General features: G+C 45.7%; 1 protein-coding gene across 1 annotated transcript; it reads left to right on the plus strand.

Moving 5' to 3' along the window:
- Positions 1-1,126: 1,126 nt before the first annotated feature.
- Positions 1,127-7,236, plus strand: NPHS2 (NPHS2 stomatin family member, podocin; the record flags this gene model as incomplete). The annotated part of the gene is made up of 8 exons (XM_079535207.1): positions 1,127-1,403; positions 2,271-2,374; positions 3,023-3,095; positions 3,387-3,469; positions 4,409-4,612; positions 5,296-5,351; positions 6,179-6,257; positions 6,958-7,236. 8 exons carry the CDS (start codon positions 1,127-1,129, stop codon positions 7,234-7,236), a joined length of 1,155 nt encoding a protein of 384 aa, XP_079391333.1.
- Between the last annotated feature and the right edge of the window lie 3,999 nt (positions 7,237-11,235).

Consider the following 11,235-nt stretch of genomic DNA (forward strand, 5'->3'; position numbering starts at 1 on the left):
AGTCAGACCCACGTGTTAAAAAAGTTCTCTTTTCTTGAATGCAATATTTAAACTCAAACGCCAGCGTTGGTCAGGGTGGTCCTGCACACTTTTGTCCCGTCTCAGAGGAAAGCCTACAGTGTCATAAAGCAGCTGTTTTCTTACCGACTTCCACCCAGCTTTTCTCACCTACGTTCATCACTGCAGCAGGCTGGTGCACCTGCCCCCCTGCTTCTAACATTCTGACTGAGCAACCCAAAAGCCTGCAATAAAACAGGAATCTTTTAAGAAAACGAGATCAGCACCTCCCTGGCTGCCTTCCCCCCTCCCTCCAGCAGCTCCTCCACATGACACATCTGCCAGAGGCTGAGTGGGAAACCCCGAGCTCAGCACTGCCCGACCACAGGGTTGTCACAGCTTGTATGTTTGAGCCTCGTTAGTGTGATTTCCAGTCAGGTATTGATTTCTTTCAGATAAACAGTGACACAGCATGATCTGTGGCACTCTTTGCAAAGGTTTCCACAGACAGTACCACGGTCTGTGCCGTATGGCAGCTCTTTCTCTGGTAAAAAGCTCCCACGTTTGCACTGCCTGACTTTTGCTGTGCGAAATTATGAAGGCGTTTTACACACAAACTCTACTGGCTATTTAGAGATAAATTCAATAGCTCTATGCTTGCAAGGACCTCCATGTTCATCACACTCAGAACTGGGAATTTATTGTGCTGAACACTCAGACCATTTGGGGTTTTGAGAGTCAAGCATCTTCTAGTTACTTTTAGGTTGTTTTTCAACAGCTTTGTAGAAACCATCTATTAAAAATCATTTTGATTGCATTTGATTTCCAAAGGCAGGAAGGTAAAACATAATGTCTTCCTGCAGTTCTCCCTGTTATGGTCTAACATTCTGTATCATCTCAACAGCCATGTGAAATGAAAGCAGAGCAGGAGGGAAACAGCTTTCTCACTTCACTGTCCATTTTGTCTGACAAGCTTATGATAAATTTGAACAAGCCTCCTTGATCTAACACCTCCTATTCTCTCCTCCCCTGCCTGGATTTTCTGCCTGCAGCAATAAATTCAAGCACTCAGGCACGGATTCTTTCCACTCCCACAGGAAGCTGTATGCTCCTTGGTGCAGAGAATCAGATGAGGATGGATAAGAGATCTCGAAGCTCTTCCAGGGAGTCCCATAGGAGAAAGAGAGAGTCTCCAGCTACACAGAGGAAACGGGAGAAGAGGGAGAGAAGCAAAGAAGCCAGCAAAGAAATAGGAGATATAAGGCAGGAGAAAACAAAGGAGATTAAGAGCACTGTAGGCACTGATGGTAGGGTGCATACATCCACAGTGGTGGACGTGGATGATGTGATCTCTGATGAAGAAATGGAGGCAATGATGTTGCTGGACAGCGAGCATCAAGAAGAAGGTATGATTTATAGAAGGGAAGGGGCAGAAAAGCTACGGGCTCTTTGACACTGTGTGGGTGACAGTGTCTTTGCTTTCTGCATGGAGAGTGTTATCACCCGTTGCATAGATGTGTAATTGTCCTCAAGACAGATTACGGGAAGCTCCAGCCAGCTTCTACAGTCAGTACAGGCACATCAGTGCTGTCTAGCAAAGCAGTGAACTTTGAAACAAGCAGTTACATTCCCAGCATCATTTATGCTTCAGTTCACTACTCCCCATTTTTTTTTTCCTGCTCTTTTCTCATTATTTTCTTGCTTGCCCTCCTTTAGGCAGACAGAATTAGCTTTAATGCCAGTTCACAGCCCTAAGAACTGTGCTGTAGGGAGAATGCTTGAGGCATACAACCGTAACTCCCTTCAGGATAGCCTCTGAGTGCAGCTCTATTCTCTGAAATGTGGCTAAAATCCTGTTCCAAAAGACCCTGAGATCTTCTAGATTCCCCAGTGGAGAGGGGTATTTCAGGCTGTGAGCATTGAATATTGTGCTTTATTTGCAGTCTTTCTATTTGCTTAATCTTTTCAGATAAATTTCTGTGATTTCGAGGTCAGCCAGCGAGTTGCCCATTCTGAATCTTTCAGTGCTGCTTAGTCGTATAGATCTACTGTGAAGAAGCCAAAAAAAGGAGAATTAAAATTTGTGAGCCTGTCTTGGAAATTCTTGACCACCAGGGACTGTTCTTGAAACACAGCTTGAGAGAGCACTGAATAGGCAAACACCAAGTCTAGGCAGAGGACCAGCAGAAGCTGACCTGTGCAGGCAGTCATCAGGCCATCTGTATTTTGGGAACTTTCCTATCCTAATGGAGTCGTGTTGGATTTCCCCTTAGGTATGAAGTCTCCCGGTCTCAACATCTGTGAGTGGCTTCTGACTATATTGTCTTTCCTGTTCATCGTAATGACTTTCCCCATTTCTGTCTGGTTCTGCATGAAGGTAAGAATAGGCATGATGCCTTTTTGGATTTAGTATTTGGTGTCTGTTGTGACTGTAACCAGCATGTGTTGGTCATAAGCATATAGCTTAGGTTCTTGTTATTAAACAGTTTGCAGGTCTGTTCACTTTTAAACATAATCTTCAGCTCACCCAATCCAAACATAGTTGCGTTGCAGCAGCAGGGTAAAATAGATTTTGCGTTACAAATTAAAAGGGAGGTTGGATCTTTCAATTAATAGCAGATTTTTTTCTTCCTTCAGTTTTCTCTAATTTATAGCATGGTTACAAGTAGACATATTTTGGTTACAGCTTCTCAGGAAATAGATTAGGCACAAGGTGTTCAAATTCAGCCAAACTACAAGAAAGCAGAATGCTGGCCTCATCCTGGGAAATACTGAGCAACTCTAGCATGGGCTGCTCTCACCTAATCACAGGCTGATTATATGCAAGCCAGCCATCAGTTTTGGGTCAGGTTTTCTTCTGGGGTAAAGAGGCTCAGAAACGGTTAACTCCACTACCTCCAATCTGCTGAAATCCTCTTTTCAAAGGACTTTACCAGAACAGAGGTCTTCCTATGCACAGCCCAGTGAGATTTTTTTGCTGGTCCTGTGCCTTCCACTCCAGCCTAGCTTTTGTTTCCCTCTGCAGGTAGTGCGGGAGTATGAGAGAGCCATTGTTTTCCGGCTTGGGCATCTCCTTCCTGGCAGGGCCAGAGGGCCTGGTAAGATGCTCACTGAGTTCCCCCTAGCCATATTGTTCCTCTTCATCATGCTCTACCAAAGCTCTTGTCCTGGTGCCCTCCAGGCAGGTACAGTTAACCAGGAGACACATCTTCTGAGGTCCAGCAGCTTCCAATGGCTCTTCCCAATACAGAATCAGACTCACAATTTGAGCCTATATATTGCTGTTCCTTCATAGTTCTGTGCTCAATCCCCTCTACTGCTCCCTTGAGCTGAAGAAGCAATTTCTGTGGTTTTGATGATCACCAAAAGATTTTCTTTTCTTTCCACAGGTCTTTTCTTTTTCCTTCCCTGCCTGGACACATATCACAAAGTGGACCTCCGCCTCAAAACCCTAGAGATCCCCTTCCACCAGGTATGGCTACCATCCCTTCTTTACATTAATTCTTGGATCTCTTTATCTGGTTGTATTTGATGACAGTCCTGATTTTGCATTGACGTTAAAAAAAACAACTTATGCTTAAGATAGTGATTCTGGTTCCATGTCACTCCACTGGGCACAAGATACTGTTAAACGCTGCCAGTTCTTAGGGTCTCACTGCAGATCTTACATCAAGCCATTTCTGCAAAGCCTCAGCTGCTGGATTCCTGTGACTGTATGAGACATGTCCTTTACCTCTCTGCCATTTTAAAACCCCTGCTTTTAATCCCGTTCAGTTTGACAAGCTTTAGTGGTAACCAATAGGAAGTGGCTGAGCCATGGATATTGGAGCAGTTTTTACCCATCACACTGAGGGTACACACAGTGGGGACAGGAAAGCAGACTGAGATCTTACAATGGCGTCTCTAAGTGTGGCAACTCTGCTCTTGTACAAGTCAGGGAAAGAGCTGAGAGCACACTGCTAACTTTGAAACTGGCATCCTCCCTAGCCACAGTCCCACAGGTCAAACCTCCCAATAAGTCCTGTTGTCCATGCCACTGCCTTTATCAGTACCATCACCCTCCTGTGGTGTAAAGCAAATCCCTCTGGGGATGGTACTCAGCAACACTGAGCACATAGCAGACAACAGGAATGGAGCAAGCAGCTGTGGGCCGAGAGACACATGGGGATGTTTGACTGCTCGCAGTTTCTAGCCCAGCAACCAAACTCAGGAGACAGACACAGCGATGCTATACCAGGGAACTGAGATCCACAGGTGATGTAGTTTGCCTCAGGTCAGAGAGTAGCAGAGGTGGCAACTACAAAGATGTACCCATCTAGCTAGTCTTCCTCTTTCCCAGAGTTGTGTACTTTTCTGTGCTACCTTAAAGTTGTCAGAACCAGATCCATCTTCCCTCATGTCTTCTGCTTAGGTGGTGACTAAAGACATGGTTACTCTGGAGATAGATGCTGTCTGCTATTACCGCTTGGAGAACGCCTCTCTTCTCCTCACCACCCTCACCAGCATCTCCAGTGCCATCCAGCTGCTGGTGCAAACCACCACAAAGCGCCTCCTGGCACATCGAGCCTTCTCTGAACTTCTGTTGGAGAGAAAGAGCATCAGCCAGGAGATAAAGGTGCTTCTGCAGCTGGGGAGAGGGTGGAGCAAGCAGGGAATTTAGGCTCTGCTAACAAGCTTGGAAGATAATCAGTCCTAAATCACAGGCAGTATTTTGCAAAAGAGTGCGATAAGAACATGTGCCTCCTTCATTGAAAAGTAGGAAATTTTCCTCTTTTTTTAAATCACTTTAGGGGAAGGAATTACAACGTGGGTCTCACAAGCATATGTGGGTAGTAGCAAACATTGTGATGTGAGAAGCATGAAGGAACCCCTTAAATCATTTTCATCAGTGCTCTGCAGTACCTCAGGTTCTGCGCTTATTCCACAGAGGACTTTCTCAGGAGAATGGTTTTCTGCTGTGCGAGAGAGATGCCATAAACCCTGAATACACAGGATCTTCAGCGGCAGTTCTCTGTGGCCGCTGTATGCAAACATTATTATACCACTCAGGAACTGAATGTTTCCTATGGAATTGGATTGGTTCTACAGTCAACCAGTATGGACTAGTTAAATCATACTAAGGGCAAATACAGATCAGAAGTGAGGGATGTAATTTTTATTTCTGAGAGTCCACACACAGTATATAATAAATCCGCCTCACTGCCTTGAATTAACGTTCCTGAACTTCTAAGTCCCTCTGAGGAGCCTGGATAAGGGCTTGTGTTCTCCTTGTGCTCTAAAATATCTTCCTCTTGACAGGTGGCTTTGGATGCGGTCACAGGCTGCTGGGGGATCAAAGTGGAGAGAACAGAAATGTAGGTAGGAAGTGGTGGTAGCAGAGACTTTCTTGCCCTTTTGCAAGTATCCATTCTGCTTTGCTCACATTTCTTCTTTATCCCTGGCCCCCTCCCTGCAGCTATTCTGCAGCCCTCACCTCCTTGTTTTCACCGCCCCTTTCAAACCTCTGTCTCACATAAAACTTTCATGAGCAAAGATGTTACTTGCTCCTGCACTGACAGCCAAATGCAGAATCCTTGGCTGGAATCTCATCAACTCTTCTGCAGTTCTTTTAGCCTAAGAGTCACATAGGCAGTGAACATGCTGCGTCCCCCCAAAGTCCTCAGGGTCTTAGCAGTGGTTGGTCTCAACTCTCAGAAGCCTGTAGAGAAAGGTGGGACTTGCTCATCACATAGAGGGCCGTGGAAGAGACAGCCAGGCAGCAGAGAAGCACATCTGTAAAGAGAAGGAAATTCCTGTGGCTGTCTTGAGAGCAGTCTCCCAGTGAATCCTCTGATACCTCACAGACTTCATAAGCCTAAACTTCAAGCCTCAGAGACACAAACAGAAAAGGCCTCTCTGCTGCCTAGTGATTATGTACATCACTAATGATCTAGTTATCATTAGAATTATTTTCTAATGATTCCAGCTTGGGTATGTACAAAATCAGGCTGGAAAAGAAAGATTGGAATAGAGGTAGAATACTAAAGGGAGTAATTTATAGAGGGACACGCAGAGAACAAAGGTTGTTTGTGAACACCTCTGTAGAGACCAGTACTTGAGCCCATTCTAAGCCCTAGAGGGCTAGCACAGGGCTGTCAGATGAGCCTAGAGCCCTTCTAATCCTTATCCTTCACTACCACAGCAACAATGTGCAGCTGCCTGCTGAAGTCCAGAAGTCCTTGGCCGTGGAAGCAGAAGCCCAGAGGCAGGCCAAAGTGCGGGTATGAGAACACTGAAGACCTCCCATCTCCTTCCAAAGCATCGCTCTTTCCTTTCCCCCACCCTAGTTTGAGGTCTTTGGAACATACCACAGTAGGGTACAGCTCTGGGAAGATCTGTTCAAGATGTTCAGATCCTGTTCGAGAGCTGTGTCAAGCAAGGTGAGCTGCAGCATGGGCCAGCGCAGTGGAATCCCAGATCTGGTACCTATGCACAGGTCAGAAAGACACATAAGAGGCTGGTGTCATCCCTGGCCACAGTGCCTATGAAAACCTCTCCCTTCTCAGGATTTCACTCTTGCTTGGAGACCCAGCCAGGAGGGTGGAGCTGGGCTGCCACTACTGTCATGTACCCCACACCATCCTTACCCTGGGCTGTCTTCCATACCTTACACTGAGCCTAGGTAGGATTTGTGTCCAAGTACCCTTCTTACAAGCTTAGCCCGTGGGCTGCCCTCTCACATGCTTTTGCAGCACACATATGCCCAGTTGTAAGCTCTGATGGAACTAGTAGCACCCAAAGTACAGATAGCTTTGGTGAAAACAAGTTAGACGCGAGATCTAGTACGTGCCATGATCAGAACAGCAGGAATGTTACAGGGGCCCCAGAAAGTTCATGGTGGCAACTTCCCTCTGTAATAAGTAGCCTATGCCGGGGCCTTACTCCTTGCCTGACAAAAATCTTTATTCTCCTCCTTGGTAGATGATTGCTGCTGAGGGGGAGAAGGCGGCTTCTGAGTCCCTGCGGATGGCAGCTGAGATCCTGTCCAGTGCCCCTGCTGCTGCTCAGCTCCGTTACCTTCATGCACTGCACTCCCTTGCTGCAGAGAAACCCGCTGCCTTCATCTTACCCTTACCTTTGGATCCCACAAATCTGGTTTCTCCAGCTACCCGCAGCCCTCCAGGAGTGAGCAGCATCATCACTGACACCTCACAGCTCCCAGAAAGCGTGAAAGACAAGAAGGACTCACCCATGCTGTAAGAGTTCTCCCAGAAATAGTTGCCATAAGCACTGGTTAATCCTGCTCAGAGAGGAGCAAGATGGCTGATCTATGGGGAGCCCAACAGCAGGTACTGGACTGGAGACAGGAGGGAAGGCAGCCCAGACCTGTAATATAAAAGTAGATTGTACATGAAAGAAGCTTCTGCTTGTTTTGGAAAGGGAAAAGTGTGGAGCACAATAAGCAGTGTTGGTGCATATGTGAGCAGGGGACTGAGGGAGAAGTATCATCCCTTCCCTTTCACATCAGCTGATGCCCCTTGACACAAAAGATCCCTGGGATCTGATCTGTCCTACCCTCATCACATTGGCAGGAAAGCCTGATAGCTTCCATATGTTTAAACACCCCCATCTCCAGACGAACAGCCTGTCACACATCATTTGTTACAGGGAAAAATCCACAGTGGGATAAAAGAGGCAGGCACAGGTTGCCTCCTAGGAGGGAATGTCTTATCAGAGGGCATTGTTTTCCAGTGTCCTTACACTCAAGCTTTTGGGGGTTTTCCCTTTCACAGTCTTGGCTGAAAAAGCCTTTTTTTTTTTTTTTTTTTTTTTTTTTTTTTTTTAAATAAAAGCAAGTCCTGCAGCATGGTGGTAAACAAAGCCAAGGCAGAAGTTCTTGGATAGGAACGTGTTCCTCCCCACACCCCACCTCTGCGTGCTGCATCCTGAGAAACTGGGAGCGGTTGGGTGCTACAGATGGGAGCTTTGCTAAGGTGCCTTTTCCTCTGTGTGAACTGGGGGAAAGACAACAGCCAGGCAGGTGGGGTGGGAGCCTGACAAATGAGGGAAATGGGAAGGGGCTTAGCAGGTAATTACATGCAGGTAATTTGGTAGGTGCTGCCAACCTGGTTATCCTGTGACAAGAGAATGAGCCAGGTCTTGTCCATGGTGCACTGGATATAAGATTTCAGATGCCACCCATACATTATACATATTTATATATATATATTTATATATATTTATTTAGTAGGCAACCAGGATGTTTAGTCCTAGAGACTAAGGAGAAAAGCAGGAAAGTGGCAATGCTTGTGTCTTGCTTGCTTGTGTAGAGGGAGGAAAGCAGGTTGTGCTGCTACGTGCTTCCACTGGGTGGTGAGACAGGACAAAATCTGAGCTTGTGAACCTCTGCTTCCAGCAGGACTGTCTGAAAATATAAGGAAGATGACCCATTTAGCCAACTCCCACTGAGCTGAGAAGTGGGAATCCAGCACTAAGCAAAGAGCCAGCTAAAAGCCTTGAAAACAGTTCTTTCGCCCACTGCAGCCACTTTACATACTGTAAGCTTTTACCTTGATAGACACGGGGCACTGTCAAACTCACAGGGAAGGAATGGAGAAAGTCCTCAAAATTCCTATAAGATTTTCCCTGCCGAAAGCTACTTGAAATAGCTTTACATACTGTAAGCTTTTACCCTGAAAAACCTGGGGCACTGCCAAAGGAAATAACACAGTGCCCTTGCTTTCTTTGCTCTTGGTTCCTTTGGGTGGACATCAACTCTGCTCTTCTCCTTTCACTTGACCTGCAGCATCTATTCCTGCTTCCAAGCAGATCTCCCTGGCGTGCTGCTGGCCAGTAGAGGCCAAAGGAAATTTTGTGCCCCCTGCTCTTAATCGCCCACAGTAGTTTCCCATCATCCATATGTCCAGCAGGGGTGGACCAGCCAGCTGCTCACTCTTGCTTTTTCACTCATTTTTCTTAGTCTCTCTTGGCCTGCTAGTTACATTCACACACTTGGCTCATACCATTAATTAAGTAAGACTTCTGGGACGTGGAAGTGTGTCTCAAGGATGGTCTGCAGGTACTGGTTTAACATTTCTACAAGGGACAAAGAGTCTACTTGAATAAGTATCAAGTAATTTTGTATTCAGCTCTTTCCTCTCCATGAAATCTTCTCAACACTCAGTGCTCCATGTATCTCACTCCACTAGTATTTGCTAGTCTTGCAGCAGGGACTCTCAGTACACTAGTCTCCTTAGAGGTGGTTGAGAAGGGACAAAAAAACAAAAAAGCTCACCTGTGAACTTAGTGATCACACTGCATCTGAGCTCCAGCTGTAACCTCACATCCGACTCATTCTACCACTATAACTGCAGCTGTCTGCAGGATTCCATTGGCTGCTGCTTGTAGGTCTGTAATAAAACTCAGTAGTGATCTAGACACAGAAAACTAATTCTGGGAAGCTCTGTAATCTTCCACTGATGAACATGAGCTTTATATTTACTTCTCTGAGGCTGTTTCTGGTTTTTTTTTTCTCATGATGCTGGAATAAGCCCCTGCTTCCCAACCAGAGCAAAAGGATGTAAACACCACACAGAGTGACCTACAGATGATCCTTTCTCTGAGCACTTCTCTGGCTATATTTCTAACTTCATGTGAAACGATCCAACCAGACCAAGATTCCTTGGCACATCAAGGACCACCACCTCTGCAAGTAACGTCTGAAAGGAACAGTGCTCGGCCAGAGACACGTGGTATGAGGCCAGGGCACACATTACCCTATTTGCATTCATTTTTAGAAGTCAGGTGCATCTTTCTTCAAACATGCAACTTCTCTACAAAGTTGCAGAAAAGGCAAATGACAGCTAATTGCTTCCTCAGTTCCAAAGAATCCTTGTTCCAGCAGGATTTTCTCTCTTTAACGTATACAGAGTTGGCAGAAACTTGTAATTTTACCTTCAGGGGGTATAGACTCAAAACCTCAAAGAAGGAAAACATCATTTAAAAAATGTGCTTCAGTGTTACTGGTATATGGTAGGTTCCATAATAGAATTTACTCCAGGGGAACTGGCAGGGGCTGTTTGGAGCAGACATGATTCTTGACAGCTTCAGAGCTGAGACTGGGTCAAACCTCAGAGTCATGCCAAATCCAGGCAGCTGCTCCTGTCCTGGCAGAGCTTCATAACTACTCAGATTATCCCAGGCTGGTGCCTGACTGAGACAGAAGCCCTGGGGACCACCTCTCTGGGTAGTTTGGCTTTTTCAGGTTGCAGGGGTACTGCATGTGGGTGTATCAGCATACAGAGAAGGTGAGCAAGCTGTAGAGATGCTAGAGCTGTGGGGGGAAGTAGAGGACAAGCACAAGACAGGTGTGGAAGTGGTAGAATCAGCTAGAAGAACAACATAAGTGCCCAGATGGCAGAGAGAAGAGTGGCTAATATAGAATGAAGGCAGTGGACTGGAATGAGAAACTATTCTGAATAGGCACCAAGAAACTGCTCAGGCATTGTTATTTTTTATTTTTTGCTTTTTCTGGATTGCTTGTGCTGGCCAGAGGTGGAAGTTTTGGGAGTTGAGCAGGCTTCCCCTTCAGGCAAGCTTTCTTGTAAGCATTTTTCTGAAAGGAGAAAAAAACAACAACAAAAGCCTTTAAAATGCAGAGTAAATACGTTTAAAGTATTTTAAACAAATTAGTCTCTCTTCTTACTTTGATATCAAAGAGAATATACACTAGAGTGTTAAGAGGAGACGTTTTAATTCCCACTTATTCTCCTTCACATCTTATTTCTGAGCAGATCCAGCCGAGAAAGGAAATATATTCACTTACAATAAACATGCTACCTAAAGAACTGACTGCCACACCACATGGGCAAAACCAAGCCATCAGCAGCTGGAGACAGCAAGAATGGCCTCTGCTACAAACACAAAAGGTATGTGGGATATGAAGGGACCTAAACATTATTTCTTTTCTACCCACAAATCAGCGATTCTAAACAGACCTTGACTGTAACAGTACTTAAAGGGAAGGTGAAGCCAATTACAGTGACATCTAATATCTAGAATATATGTAGGCCTGGTGTCATATGGCAAAATCAAAATTATTTTATCTCAAAAACAGACAGAGTTCAGCAGTTCTTTCTGACCCAATCTGGAATGAGAACAAAAGCCTCCCTGCTTAGCTTCTGACAGAGAGTCAAGACAAGACCCTGGGACGTGCTCAGGAAGAAAGGAGCATGTGCTAAGTGGGACATGAATGAGGTA

This window comes from Tetrao urogallus (assembly GCF_951394365.1).
Source record: "Tetrao urogallus genome assembly, chromosome: 5".
Classification (NCBI taxonomy): Eukaryota; Metazoa; Chordata; class Aves; order Galliformes; family Phasianidae; genus Tetrao; species Tetrao urogallus.